This window comes from Phyllostomus hastatus, unplaced genomic scaffold (genome assembly GCF_019186645.2).
Source record: "Phyllostomus hastatus isolate PE091 unplaced genomic scaffold, TTU_PhHast_1.1 phas_scaffold_501, whole genome shotgun sequence".
Lineage (NCBI taxonomy): Eukaryota > Metazoa > Chordata > Mammalia > Chiroptera > Phyllostomidae > Phyllostomus > Phyllostomus hastatus.
Window position 1 is genome coordinate 29,405,971 of NW_025334033.1, and position 15,517 is coordinate 29,421,487.

Consider the following 15,517-nt stretch of genomic DNA (forward strand, 5'->3'; position numbering starts at 1 on the left):
TGAATACTGCCTCAGACGCAAAATCTTAGACCTTGTTACCCCCACCCCAATGAGGAAGGGTACTGCTGCTTTTGGTACCCATTCCCCTGCTGAAAACTTCCAGTCTCTCAGCATACCGTCTTCTCAGATCTCTCTAGGGAAGTGGTGTGGTTCCTTATCTTATCTATAAGACGTTGCTGGCTATTGCACTAGCCTCTATGCCAAAGCATTTCATCATATGGACCTGAGAATGTATTATAGAAGGTCATGCCTGAAGCAAGGCGGTGTGGGAAGCCCCAGGAAGTGACAGTATTTCTACAGGCTGTCTTTGCTATGAAAGTAATTCCGGAAGAGGATGTTACGGTCCTCAGTCACTGGTCTTGGTTTACATTTAAGTGGATGCCTAAACAAGAGTGCTGTGTAAGATCTCAGGTGCCCCTGTGTTCTTACACAAGGCTCTGGAGGACCACCTTCTGCTGGGCCAGACAACAGCTTGGGAGACAAAAACTGAATGAGGCGGGATTGTTATAATTCTAGCTACAGACCATAGCTTTTACCTTATGTGGGTTTGGATTGGACCACTGCTCAGAGTCTTTCTAGCTTTGTAAGTCAGGGAAGAAAATGTATAATTGGTACTCCACTAACTACTTGGACCCTCCATTTATATAATTATTATATAAACTTATTAATGGTAGTATAATGAATCCCTATGTATCCATCCATCTTGGAAAAAGAGAAAGATTTTCCATCTCTTTTGCCACGTGCCGATTAAAAGGGCCTGTGTTCCCTCTGGTTAGATGAGTGGCTAATAGAATGTATCGTTCTTGAATCTTCTGTACTGAATACACGACCTGTAGCTGTTGTTTATCATTCGTGGTGTTGGATAGTATTCTGAGCCTCGCAAGACAAACTGCTATCCTCAGTCAACACCCTTTTTAGCCTTGTAACTCATGATTATATTTTATCTTTCACTAAGATGCCAAGCTCCAGCCCTTGAGAGTTGTCTGTTAGGAGGAGGGTCTTTTCCAAACGAGTCTTACCCTCTAACCAGCAGAATTGTATTCTTGGTTACACATTTTTACTAAATAGGAGTAACTCTTGAGTATCGCATAAGCCTTGTGAATGGATAAGTTGAAATGTAATTTGACAAGTAAGTACAAACCTTTGAAAGTCTGAAGGAGAAACTTTAAACTTACACCATGGAATACATTTAGAAAGCTATTTTTTTAGAATCTGTATTTTATAGCAAAATTAATCCTGCTGCTTCTTTACTACTAAGGTAACACGGTTATGTTTTAAAAGGTCCTTCAACAGATGCACCCAGAGTCCTGTACTGGGCGGTAACTTCTGCTAGTGGAAAGCTGTTCATTGCTCTTAGGCAAATTAGGTGGCACTTACACTTGCCTTTATTCCATTCCATAGAACTGCCTTTGTACCTCTGGAGCTGAGCACAGGCTGTAATAGTTGCTTTTGAGTTCAGATCTTTGTGAAAGCAGAGAAATTCTCTATTTGAATATACTGGTCTTTATATTTCAGTAACTTTTTGACATTAATTAAGAGTTTGTAGCTTCCGTTCATTACTTGAAAGGAAGAGACTCTTGTTATAAATTTGACAGAACTTTTTCACTTTAGTTTCAAGCATTGGTGGGAAAATTTCTATTTTCCCAGCTGTCTAAAGTGACCACACAAAACGTAGGTTAGTTCCTACCTTTAAACCTAAGGTGTAGATTATAGACACATTTTTGGTTTGCAACACAACAGTAAGCATTCCTATAAATTAGTTTGAGAAATTTTATTTTGTACAAGGTATGATCCCTCTGCACAGTGAACAAATATAAATCTGGGTTGTTTAAAAAAGTATTGCCATTTCATAGTCTCACTTATGCTATTACACAATAATTGTATTTTCTTCATTCATTTGAATTATATGCAGATCACTTTGAGTGAAAACTTAGTTTCTGTAAACTAACTGAACAGATCTTTCCAAGCTGTCAATACAATGCACAGTGCATTTAGGCCGACCATGAACTTATTTGCGGCAGTGCTAGACAGAAGTTCCTAATGGTTGCTCTGTAAGATTGAAATGTCTTTTACTAGTAACTCTTAGATAATGTGAAGACAACAGTTGTCACCATCGATTAATCACACCCTCTGTCTTTCCCTGTTCCTGTATTGCCTGATTTAATTTCCAGTACATTTCTTTAAAAATGAGAATGCTAGAGCTGAAGGGTTTTAGGGTTCCCTTACCCCCCTCTTTGCTACTCCATTTTTTTAACATACAGGTGTAAAAAGAGCCCCAAGAGGGCAAGTAACATTCAAATCTCTTGACCCAGTGCTTTAGCAATTCCACCATGCCACCTCTTGCTGAAATTTGCGCAGAAGATAGTTGGCAAAAGAGAGGTGAAACTTGAAACTTGGGTGGGTGATGGTGCTTGTTTGCAGCGTGCCAGGCAGCAGTTACTTACATGCAGGGGGAGGGAAGAAGATAAAACCTGCGATTGAGATGGCGTTTCTCCTTGCTGATCTGACTTCACCATGATTCTCAGTCCTTGCTTCACGAAGATAATTGAGTACTTGCTGCCTTGAAATACTGAGGTAAGTCTCTTATCTATACTTCTTTCTACATATATGTGAGAAATATTTACTTCGGTCTACAAAGTACTTTTCTAGTATTTATATTTAATAAGGCATTTTTGGAAAGTAAATTTGCTATTGCTGATCACTTGCTCCCATGCACACATGCAGCATTCATGTTAAGTATTAGATATTTTCCCCTAACAACATTTGCTTAAGCCTTGAGTCAGGTGGGGAGGGGGGCGTTTACTCATCATTTTTCTCCCTTTTGCTGGTTATTTCCCAAACTAATGGGTTCCATGGCAGACTTCCAATTTGTATCAAGGGTTTCAGAACTCCCACACTTCCTGTAGCAGTTACTCCAGCTTTGCAGTCATGTAGTTCTTTTTTTGTATACCTTTTGGAAGTATTTTTACTAGCTGAATTGTTGTCAGAGAATACAGTGGTATAGGGATGGCCATCAGTGTTCTCACTTTGCCCTTTCGTCTTTAATTCTTGTGAGAAGGTCCTCTTTAGGGCTTGGGAGTTGGCTCCATTTTGACTCATCTGAGCCCCAGTTTACCTGCATACATTAGTAATGACAGGTATGGACACATTTGAATACTGGGAGCTGGAGCATTAGCTCATTGTAATTTGGTTTGGGCCATCTCAGCAGGTGGTGGGCTGATGGTAGAAGGTAGAAGTACTTCACATCCTTCATGCTGTTTACTGTCAAGTTTTTACATCATGTTGCAGCAACCTGACAACATTTCATTCTTTCTTTGATCATTTCATTCTTTCTTTGATCATTTCAATTTAGTTTCATCAAAAAGCATAATGTACTTTAAGCAATTTAAACTTAACATACCCTCTTTTGTCTAATTTCCTCTACACTTTTAGGTTTCATATTACATCAAACTCAGAAAAATGAAGAAATGCTTGAAAGCACGCACTCTTCTGAGTCAGTCAAGGAATGCCAACCAAATAAATTTGAGAGGCCACGTAGCCGTTTTTAGGGGTACTTAATCCTTGTCGGCCTGTGACTGCTTGCTTAAAGCATCATCTCAGTTTTATTTCCCATGGAATGACTAGGGTGTTGGGTAGACGACAAGGCCAAGGGTGACTTGCAATGTTCTGGAACATTGGGTTGGCAGGAGTTGGTAAAAAGTGGATCCAGAAATACCGTCATAGACTGAAACAGGCTGTTGAGCTTTGAAAACTCATTTTCTTCTTCCACCAGCAGGGGCAGAAGAGGGAAAATTAATTTCTATTTATTTAAGTCTTTTAAAAATTGAAGTTGTTAGCATTGGACTATGTAATAAACTCTGTAATCCTGACCATTGTAATTTGATGGACCAGATATATATGTACAGGTACTTTAGGATTGGTATTAACACAATTTGTGTCTATGTACTAATTATCTTAGGTAATCAAACAGGTGTTGATGATAACAGCAACTAGAAGTACATACATATTTCTGGTATTTTAAATTGATCCTCTCTCCTCCCCACTCCCCTTTCCCTCAGGAAGGTTTGTGAAACCTATTCTACATGCCTTTTAAGCATCATGTTTCAGATAATTAAATATATAAATAAATATATTTAGCTATATTTAGCTGATGTTGAGTAGCTGTATCCTAAATGTTTTGAAATACATAATCCAAGGCATCAGGGGTTGGGGTTGGGTGGGAGGTAGGGTTTGCCTTTGGGAACGGACCATTTGAAAAATACCCCAGTTCCACTTGGAAGCTCTTCTTTAGTTTCAGGTGAAAGTAATAACTAACACGCAGCTGGAGTCAGTCTGTACCATTATTAGAAGTCAAGGGATTGTCTTCTTTCAGAGAGTCAGAGAATGTTCAGCAGAGCACATTGGAAGAGAGAAGCTTATCCCTCGTAAGACTGCTTGTCCTGGAAGGGCTCACTGGCAGGGCTGTGTCTTACGGGGAGGAGGTCATAATGACCAGGAATATGGCTGTTCCTAGGTAGGTCGTATGGATTCTGGATATAGCTGGAGTTATGACCACGGCCTTCTTGGACCACACTGACTGTGGGCTCTAAGGAATATAGTGAAAAATGAGTTCAGAGAACAGATTAGCTTTGGTTGCCTTGTTGGGGGAAGACTTCTATTTAACTGGGTGGGGAGAGAAGCCAGGGATTTATAAATCCGTGATAAATACATGAGGGTTAAGACTGAGGCTTGCTCAAGAGATGGAGAACATCAGTGAGCATGCTGTCAGAATCCCAGGCTCTGGTCAAAACCAAGAGGTTTAGAATATCCTAGAAGTGGGGAGTGTTACAGATGAGCCTAGGGACATGGGTTAAGTGAGAAAGTAGAAGGTAGTGATTTGGAAAGTTCAATGTTCTCATTGTTACCTTTTTTAAACTGGGATTTGTGTCGACAACCAGTTGAAGTGTGTGCATGTGTGTTACCAACGCCCTACCTCGAGTATTTCTGCTTCATACTAGTCCTGGTGTGTGTGTGTGTGTGTGTGTGTGTGTGTGTGTGTGTTTAAAGCAGAGTTGGCATAAGAATTTGATTTCCTGCATAAGAGAGGAGGGCAGTCCCAGGAAAGGCAGTGCACCTTGGATTCCTTAGAAAGCAGCAAGAGAAAAGGTGTGTTTTCAAGACGGGGTGAGTGGAGAGGGATTGTTGATTTTTACTTCAGATGCTGCACTATTGCCCTGATTTCACTAAGGTACTTATTTGAGACACCTACCAACTTCATATATATTTTTATTAGATGTCGACAAGGATGGCACATCTGTGTACGGAGACCCCCTGTGCACAGGCGACTTCATTTCTACATAGCTGTTTTCTGGAAGCTTGCAGGTGAGGACGGGTGGGTCCTTAATTGTGGCGTAAGGGTTTTCACTGCTATTCAAGGAACAAGTGCTAGAACTGCACACAGACTCTTTCATGTAATCTGCAAAGCAAGAGAGAGCTCTTAGGACAAGCAAGGACATACGACTTCATAATACCAGAGACAGACTGTAGTCAAGTTCATGTGCTTTTGTTATTCTGGACCTATAAAAGCCTGTGGTAGACCAAGATTTACTTATTAAATATGTTGAGAGTTTTCCCAGGTAGGCAGAGTTCTTTTTTCTAAAAAAAACGAACAAGCATGTTTTTGGAGGGATGGGAAGATTTTTGTTTTTAGTACTCAGTTATAGCACCAGAAAGAGATGAATTCAAGATATTCATAGTGTACTTGTACATCTTTTATTATACGTTTTTACAAAATTTTGCAAGGATAGTTGATAGTTTGCACTGTATTCCTATACAATGGAAAGGCCCAGAGAGACAAAGTGATTTGGCTAAGGTCACACAGTTCTTAACAGGCAGTGCCAAGACTTCAGCCTGCGCCTTGGGACTCCTTGGCCTGTACATTTCCTGTAATACCATCTGCTGAAAATGTTCTGATGATTAAGCAGCTTAGGTTTAGAAGGAGTAGAGAGAGGGTGTGTGTTTTGGCGCAGGTGTCAGCAGTTTGGCATCCTTTCATCAGCCAGCTGGCTGCGTCCCAGCTCTCTGAGAAGCTGGTGGTCAGAGGTGGGGCAGACAGAAGTGTAACAGAGATGTCAAAAGCGCCTGGGTCTCAAGCTAGCATTTGGAAAGTTCCTGTTTTCTAGCAAGCCTGCAAGTATCCCCGGGGGGTCATTTTCCTCAGTTCTTGTGAATGCTAAAGGGAAGCTATTTTGGTAGTAACTTTCTCCGATACTAGGAGAGCTTGTGCTTCCTCCCTTGCCACCTCTCAGGCATGCATCATCCCTAAGACTGCAGGTTATGTTAGGGGAAAGGGATGCAAACTAGTTCCAAACATGAAGCCAGGTAACAAGCTCCACTAGAGGAAGAAAGTTTTCTTTGTGACTGAGAGTCACAGGAGGAAAGGGGGGCCCCTCCCTCAACCTCTGCTGCCTCTTGTAGATTGTCCCAAGTGAGTCGAGACTTTATTACTCTTATTCTCTCTAATCCGGCAGCTTCGCTTCCGTCCTCTTCTGCCTGGGGCTCTGCCGGGCAGAGGGAGGGAGGAACACGCGCTGAGTTGGAGGGGCTTGATAGTCGAGAGTGATGCAAGTGGCCCCTCTGCTCTAAATTTCTACAAGTGGTAGCAGATGGTGATATTCTTGGATCTTCTCTAGAACTACTACAAGTTACATTGTGCTGCTACTTATCTATGCTTTCAGCCTTCAATGTGTGAAATTAATGGAAATGTAAAAAAGTGAAAGTGAAAATGTGACTCAAGGGTGGACTGGATAGATGTATCTTTGTCCAGTGAGAGCAGAACAGAACACTCCATGTGGCTGAAGGAACTGAGATTGTGTGTGTGTGTGTGTGTGTGTGTGTGTGTGTGTGTGAGTGAGACCAAGTTTTTTACCCCTAACAGGTGGTTGGGGCGGGGGGGGGCGGTTACTTTTCTGTTGGTGTAGAGTTACTGATGTCTGTTTCAGCAGGTAACATTTCCTCAATCTTGTGCAAAAGTACAGTGGCCTGTTAGTTCCTTCAAGTGTTCATAACACCCTGTGGTGTAGGTAGAGCAATAATATTATCCTCCCCCCCTTAATTGCTTATGAGGAAATTGAGGCTTGGCGTGGGGTGGTGACTTCCCCAGCCATACTGCAAATCAGTAGCAAAGCAAGCTCTAGAACTAGGCTCAGAGCACTCTTTCATCACAGCTTAGCCCACAGTGGAGAGGAATAGTGGCTTGGTTTCATCTTAGATTATGGCCTCTTTCTAGCATATTACCCTAGACAGAAGGAGGAGAAAACATTTCTTGCTAGACAATGAATGAGTGGCTCTAGTAAGGACCAAAGGGAAGCTGGATCGGCCCAGCTGCTGTGACGCTCAGTGGGGAAAGGTGGCTGCAGGTTCTGGGCCAGTGAGTATTTTGTTTGAACAAGGAGCGGGGCTAAGTCCAGGAACCCTGGTGGCATGGGTCATCAGTTCGCTTTGGGTGCTCTGAACTCACCAGCCGGGGAGTGAGGCCCTATGACTCAGTGGATTGTCTGCAAGCTGAGGACTGGAATTGTTTAAAGAAGGGCTTTCTCCTGAGAAAAGTCCTAACACTTCTACCCTCCTCCCCTCCCAGATGCATCCTTTTACTTTGATTGGCAGCTGCTTCAGTTGTATATTTTCTAGAACTTAAGGAATAGTTTTATTTGTGTGGCACTTAAAACTAGCATTTCAGGTTAGTCATTTGAAATTTGTTACAGCTGGGCAGGAAGGACTAGTATTTCTACTTTAGAAATGAGGAAACTGAAGCTCATAAAGTTTGCTTAATGTTAGTAACTAATTAGGACTCAACCACTGTTTTCTCTGATAATCAGTCAAGGTGTTTTTTCCTCCCACCAGTTTCTTCCTGCCCCCACTCCTCTGGTATCTCTAAATGCGAAGTGTGTCTGCAGCAGCTTCACCTTAGCTTTGACAAGAACACCGTTTATCTGTGAGGGAGGGGCCAAGCTCTAAGCCTGTTTGTGGCTATCCTGTGACTGACTCAGTTATGGCAGTGGGAGAGCCCTGGAGCTCTAGCTCCATGCCTGAAAGAGCCTCAGGCAGGCAATTAGTGCCCCTCTGTTCATTTCCCCAGAAGAGTCAGAGCTGCTTCCAAATGTGGGGGGGTTGGGGATAAATTGTTTGCTCTGCAGCAGGGGATGCACCTAAGTGGATGAGAGAGAAGTTAGGGTTGTGGGGGAGGGGATTCGTGTTAGGGAGAAGCTGTATCTTCCATAAAGGGGCAAGTGGTAAGGACAAGGATGGAGGGGTGTGTGTGTGTATGTGTGTGTGTGTGTGTGTGTATAGGGGAGGGTGTTGAGTTATGAATAATTGGGTTCCTGTTTGGGAACTGGAAGTGGGGAGAGGGCTAGGCAAGCTGGGAAACTGCTTTTGGAATCGGCTCTTTCTCCAGCTGACTGATCTACCTGCCTGCCCAGAGGGAGGGCGTGATGAGGGGGAAGAGTAGCCAGCTGTTCTAAGATACTTCCTCATCCTTTTAGAGCTCCACCCTACCCCCCCACCCCTTTGTGCTTCAGAGCATTTTGCAAAAGGGAAGCATCAACCAAGGCTACCCAGGCTCTGGAGAGTCGCTCCCCCAAGACTTGTAATTAGCAATTAGCATCAGTACTCTATAATGCCCTGGTATTTGCTCTCACCTTGTTCCTACCTCCCCAAAATCACAGGCAGCCATATACTATGGGAGGCAGAAGGGGCCTCTGAAATGAGCTAATGTAAACATTTGATGAAAGGAAGCAATTCTGAGAGGAGGTGACTTTCCAAGGCCACCTTGTGAGTGGAATCTGAATTTGCCAGGGCTTTTGGGTTCAACTGTCTAGTTAAGGCCAATATACTGCTGGGAAAACCCGGGCACTGCAAGGCTGTCTTAGCTGCCTGCTCTTATCAGAAGGCCACACTCTTCCTGGGCCTAAGTTAGCATCCTTCTCGTGACTGAGAAACGAGGATATGCGGAGAGGGAAGGGACCTCTCAGTTAGGACAGCCACATTAGCTGAAAAAAAAAGTTTAGCAATGCCAGTGGGTTCCTAACTACCTTGGAACCCAGGGAAACTATAAGAAGAGACTCGGTTAAATTACCAAGGGGCATAAGATATGGAAAGTGGCAGTAACAGTGGAAATCAGTTTTGGGACATAAAGTTGATGGAGAGTTTTAGGGAAGATCTCTCCTACAGCAGTTTGAAATGCCTGACAGACAAGGAGTTGAATGTGAGGTAGTTTGCAGTTTGTTGCAGAATCGTTGTGATGAGGGTGAGAAGCGGAAGGGACAGCGAAAGGTGTTTGAGAGGTGACAGGCGGTTAGCACAGCAGTGTGTGGTCTCATGTGACCCCCAGAACGACAGTGAGTGGGGGTCTTCAGTAGAGAGGAACGGGGGAAAGAGAGGGGGGATTGGCCGAACTCGTGACTTCCAGAGCGTCACCCTGGAAAGGGCCCGGCGTCGGTGTTTGTACAGCACTGTCCTCCTGGTAGAGGGGTGCGCCTAGACCCAGAAAACAGCGCTGTGACCTGGTCAGCATCGCACCACACCGCACAGCACAGCAAGAACTAGGGCTGGAAGCCATGTCTTACCTCCCACGCCAGGGCTCTTTCCAAGTTAGAGAACACTTTGACTCTTCATTCTTAATGGTTTGGTCAGTAGGTTTAGAAAATGATTTCATTCCTGGTACAAACTAGTTTATTAAGTGTTTATTTGGGAGTTCAGCCAGTTAGTGTGGGTTTATTTCATGTCTGGTAAGTCCTTCTGTAAAGATTTGAATTGTGACATTCCATTTTTCTCTCTGAATTCTTTTGTTCACATGTGTTGGTTCCCAGTAACTGCTGGTACCTTTGCCTACACAGCCCCCTTTGCTCTGTAATGTAAAGGGCATTTGTAGCCAGAGTAGTGAAACAATATCTGCACTCAGAGGCTCAAATGCGAGCACATGACCTCACAAAACAGGAATGAATGACGCTGAGGCACAGACCATGCTCTCCTTAGTTTTTGTTTCACATTCGGTCACAAGTCTAAAAGTAGCTACTCTAGTCACAATGCACAGGACAGCGAAGCGCGTAGGGAAGTTGTGTGCTCATTTATCGAGGTGCCTGTTCACGAGGTGCCTGAGCTTGTTCACGATTGGGTCATGCATATTCTCAGAGCTGAAAAGGCCCTTAACGATATTTCTGCCCAATCCTTATGCCTTTTTGAGAAAGGAACTGAGGTCTCGGGCGACAGTGCTAAAGCAGCAGAGCCGTCTTTTCTGTATCAAGCCTTACTTGCTGTAACGGCACTTGTGTTCACTGGGATGGTTTAAGTCAAAACTCAGAGAATTGGCAGAATGATGCTCCCAGGGGAGTAGTGTCCTTTGGCCAGGAGCCGAGGGATGACCTCCTGTCCTCAGACCATTCTCCTGAGCAGTGTGCCTCCTAACGTGTGGTCATGGAGGCTTGCCCTTCCTGTTCCCGTGCTCAGAACACAGTTCTCACCGCCAGCACACCCCCCAGCTTACACCATTTCTAACAGCCACCGCACTAGGGCTACGGATGGTTGTGTCTGTGTCTCGGGTTGAGTCTGAAAGACCAGAACAGTAATCTGGAAAATCTGGGCCAGTCTAAACCAGTATGTACTAAGTGGTAGTTGGGTGATAAGCTGCGTAAGGATACCCTGAGGTACTCTGTGCAAATGCAGATTCTAGGGCCCCACTCTAGATCTGCTGCATCAGAATCTTGGGGGGTAGGATGTGAACTTCTGTAGTTTTAGCAAGCTTTCCGGCTGATTCTGGTGCACAGCTAGATTTAGGATATCCATTGGGACCTCTGCTGTCAGTCATCTCTTACTCCTTGTGGGTGAGGCTCTTAAATGGACCTCAGAGATAAAAGGACAGCCCATTTACATTAGTATGGTCCTTCACAATATGCAGAACCCCTTCCTAGCTGTGACTTTATTGAATACTCATGACAGCCTCGTTAGACAATGGGACAGGCGTAATTATCCCAAACCTGCAGATAAGGAAACTAGGCCTTGGAGAGCTCACAGTCTAAGGTCTCGGTTAATAAGTGACAGAGTAATGAGTGTCATAGTTCCACAGCTGCCTGTTTCATACATTCTGTCATTTAGACGGAGGGCGCAAGCCCAGGGGCAGGACCTGACCTTTCATCTTGGCTTCACCCGCAGACATCCTCGAAGGGCGATGCCACCCCGAGTCCCCGTGTGTTGGGACTGGCCCTGGCGTCCCAGCTTTCAGGGACAGAGATCTCCTGAGGGTGGAGCACCAGGCAATACTAGGGTATCATTTCCAGTCCTTGTGCCCCAGAAAGCAGGTGCAGGGTGGCATTCCTTAGCGGTGAAATGACAGGAGGCCTCGGGGGCAGGTAGATTGACTTTATTTCAGATTTTTAATCAGTTTAACTCATACTAATTGGTTGGATAATGACGTTCTACATTTCCGAAGACATTTAGTTGGCATCTATAAAAAACCCACAGCGTTTGCTAAGCAGGTGCAACTGAAATCGAAAGATGAATTCATTATTATGGTTGCTTCTCCTGGGCAGAGCTACCCAGCAGCCCCAGGTCCCGTAGTCTTAACTTTTGGGGGATTTGGGGGAAGAGGTATACAGTTTCTGGTAGAATTTCTGGCCATTTCAGATCTGTGCTCTTTATCTTGCTAAGCCCTTTCTAATGGGACATCGGGATTGGATACTCTACCTTTGAAGCCTTTGTCCATAATGTATGTGTTTTGACGTCTATCCATTCCACAAGCTCCTGCAGACAGAATATAAAGAAAAAAATAAGGGGGTGAGGTTTACTTGGACCACATGTGTTGGCTTAATTGCTTTTTTTCTCTTTTTCCCCTACCCAGAAAATAAATGGTTCTTTAGTGCTAGAAAATTATTCTGGGTTTACTGTACTCTAAACCTTTATGACCATATAGGAAATTCTTAAAAGACTCTTAAGAATTTATGGTGAGCTACAACACCCCCTGGCATTCTCAGCATTCCTTCTCTTTAACCTTCACTCTGAGGGGAACATTTTCCAGGAGGTGATCAAAGGCAGTTTGATGCCACCTGCAGTCACCATAGGTGAAGTTCCAGGCTTCGAAAGTATAGGATAAAGAATGGGTCAAAACCATTTCTTAGCTTGCGATGGGTGCCTGACATTCCACATCCTAGTTCCATTGGATTTTGAATAAGGTGGAAGACTTTCTTACCTCTCAGCTCTGGTCCTGCCTCTCCTCTCCTGGACCAGGAGCTTGACTGAGGGGCCTCGGAGAGGGAGGGGGACAGGGGGCTGAGGCCCTTGAGTAACCACCTTTACGGGACGTCCAGTCATCCCCACCCACAGGCAGCGTTCTCAGTGTTTCATCTCTCAGGCGGACCACTTACACCTAACTGAGAGCTGTCTTTGAAAAGTGTTGCCAGTGTTTTCCAGTGCCAAGGATTTTTCTCCCTTTTAGCTGTCCCCGTTTATCCGAGGCTCCCACAGTGCATTGTCCTGAGCTCCCGCCATAGGCAGGACATACAGCTTCACAGACTGAGCTCAGGTTGTTTGCTGCTATTGATCCCAGAAAAGAAATTGTCTGGCATTTTTAGTTTGGGGCAGTAATGACACTGGCTCTGAGTCAAAGCCATTCATCCCCCATCGCCCCCCACAGCTTTTCACTGAGGACCAGGCAAGGCATGCCACAAGTGCTTACTAAAGCACAGTTTTGCTCCTCGGTTTCTGATACTGAAAACCAACCCGTTGCTATTTAGATACCTCCCCACACCTCCTCCACATATAGTTCCCAAGTGAATTTAATCTATTCCCATCTGCCTGCCTTCCAGGGAGTGAGAGGGCAGAGCCAGGTCTCAGGTTTTCTCAGGTTTGCTGTTCTATTCTAGTGGCTTATAGGTACCCGTGCCCTTCGGAAACGTGGCTGCGGCAGTCTATCCCTGGCATTAGTTCACTCTATATAAGACAAGGGCTTCCTTTGCCTTCCCCGAGGGACAGAGGCTCGACTGTTAACTTTTCCCCTTTCCATTGAACAGGAAACAGAGGCCCAGAGAGGGGCAGTGACTCATCTGAGACCACATTAGCCAGTGAGAAGTTGAGTTGAGCCAGATGTCCCCAAGTATGCTGTCCCATTGGCCACCAGCCAGCTTGAGTGTAAGCCAGAAAATGACTGTGTGGTGGCTCTGGCTACACTGGTTGGAGAGGGAGATCTCAGAGCAGGGAGAAATCTGGGCAGGGCCCAGAGGATGCCCCAGTGTGGAAAGATATACAGGGTAGTGGTGTTGTGTGGGGTGTGTGTGTGTGTGTGTGTGTGTGTCTCTGTGTTGGGGGGGGGGGCTTGTATTTGGTGGGGTTATTGAATGCCCTGGATACTGCCTGGGGGTCCCATAGCCAAGAACACAGCCTCCTGGGTACAGGCCCAGGGTCTTTGCCGACCATGCCTACTTAACCAGCAGATGAATTGAGAATCTTTACTCTTAGTGTTACTGGACCCAGAGGCCTACAGGGTTTCTAAAACTACTTCCCGTGAGCTCCAGAAACCAGCTAGAGCCTGAGCTCAGGCCCAGGTTGGCCAGTGTACGGAGGTCCTGTCCTAAGGAGGCCACTTGGAGGGGGCCACGTCCTCTGTTTGGTCATAACATCGCTCCCGTGAGACCTCCTGTAACTTCTACCCAGTCTCCCACTGCAGGACTGGCTGTTTGCATTTTGCCCAGGCCACCAAATTTGAACCTAATACACGAGCACAGAGGACGTTGGTTGACACATCCTGTCCCAACTTCCCCAGATCCCTACTTGACAGCCCTACCCTAGGACTTGGGAAAGCTCAGCCTAGGCTGCTGGTGGGGCGTGGGGCCATTGGGCTTTTGGGCCAGAGAGCCAACTGGTTGCCATCCTCAGGTCATTTCTCGGTGGTTTGGGGTGTATTCTGTGGACTGTAGGGAGTGTAGTTATGCTGTGTCTCCTTCACCTCACGCCAGTCACGGTTTGTCCACATCCACTGACCATGGTGGGAGGAGAAGGGGTGATGGGACCCAGACAGGTTTCATTCATTAGGGGATTGGGCTTGCGGCTCATCATGTTGGGAGGGAGGGGTGTTCGATCGGGAGAGTTCTGAGACCCCTGGGGGTGGTCAAGCGAGGGGCAGGAATGGGAGGTAGGGCCAGTGCCATGTCTACATTGGTATGAGAGCTTTGAGGGTCCCAGGGATAGAGGGTAGGGCTGGGGGTCTAACCTGGTGAGTGTGGCTCAGCGGGGCGGCTGAGGTGTCTAAGTTCAATGTAGAAGTCCTCGGGCGGGTACCTGGCCTCCAGGGCACTGATCTGGAAATGGGAGTCTAGTGAGAGGAATGACAGGGAGGAGCCATTATTCCCAGGGCCCTGGTGTGGCAGGGGAGGGGATAGGGGTGTGAGGGTCAGGGTAGGGCAGCCTGGAAGGAATTAGGGCCCTATGTACAGCATCCGAAGGGGCTGGAGTCAGCAGGGCCATGGGCATTTGCTAGAGCTGAGGCTATTGGCCTTGCTTCCCCAGACCACCTGCCCCCAACCCCACCCTTTATAGGAACTGGAGCCCACCAGGGCAGTGGGAAGAAACCCCTGAAAGGGGTACCTTGGTAGGGCCTAGGTCAGACAGGGGTTCCTTTTCTAGAAGGTGAATGAAGGCATCTTTTGCCTCCATCTGGAATCCCCATACCTGGGTCACAGCCACCCTCTCCCTTTCCCCCAATAGAGGAATGAAGAGGGTCCTGGGCTTCATTTGCTTATAAATCTGGAACAGGCACTGGCACTTGGGTTTCCTCCCCACGCCCCTATTCCCCAGGGGAAACCATGCTCAGGATTCATCTAGTGACCCTCTCTATTAGAGCTATGACGTGGCCCCTCTCAGTGTAGAGAAAGGGAACCGAGGGGACATGATTGCGGGGTTTGAGGGGACACACTCAAACCACTACTGACCTAACACGTTCACATAGCTGTAAGGGGTCCAGCCTGCTGTGTCTCTGTCAGGGGACTTGTTACTGAGCTGTGTAGAGAGTAGGAGAGCCAGTTAATACCTCGTGCCCAGAGGTGCCCCTGCCCAGACTCCACTCTGCCCAGCTGTGTGCACCCACCTCGGTCCGGGATTGCTGAGGGAAAGGGAGAGCTAGGTGTTCTGTGACACGCCACCACGGTGTGGCTGGTGCCAGCAGGAGTAAACATGCCCCCATCTAAGCTGTCTGGCTGGAGCTGTAGGGTTCCTGGGGCCAAGGAGGGCAGGGGAAGGTCCTCCCCGGGGCCAGGAACTGGCTTGAGCCAAGCTGGGCCTGACGGGATAGGCCCTGCAGTGGCTCACCTGCAGCATGAGGCCATCTGCGCAGAGAGAAGTGCTGGGGCTGCCTGCAATGTCACTGTCACCTCTGCCACTTGACCTGTGCTGTGTGTGAGTCTCCCTTTTAGATGACCAAGGGAAAGCTTCAGGGTAGGGTGTCCTTATGGTGTAGCCTTTCCTCGTCCTGCATTCTCACGGCCTCGCGAGGCAA

The 15,517-nt window shown here is 46.4% G+C and overlaps 1 protein-coding gene across 3 annotated transcripts in view; it reads right to left on the reverse strand.

The window, feature by feature from the left end:
- Positions 1-1,797: 1,797 nt before the first annotated feature.
- Positions 1,798-15,517, reverse strand: part of MEGF11 (multiple EGF like domains 11) — a 353,113-nt gene continuing 339,393 nt past the window's right edge. The window contains exons 22-26 of one of the 3 annotated variants that reach the window (XM_045823915.1): positions 14,955-15,021; positions 14,237-14,338; positions 11,719-11,775; positions 5,249-5,455; positions 4,297-4,585 (exon numbers count right to left, since the gene is read on the reverse strand). In XM_045823915.1, the coding sequence (XP_045679871.1) occupies positions 4,416-4,585; positions 5,249-5,455; positions 11,719-11,775; positions 14,237-14,338; positions 14,955-15,021 (603 nt within the window). In that variant the 3' untranslated portion in view covers positions 4,297-4,415. Of the gene's footprint in view, positions 3,116-4,296; positions 4,586-5,248; positions 5,456-11,621; positions 11,776-14,236; positions 14,339-14,954; positions 15,022-15,517 lie in introns of those variants that run through there. The other 2 variants (XR_006783853.1, XM_045823914.1) reach the window with 2 other exon arrangements.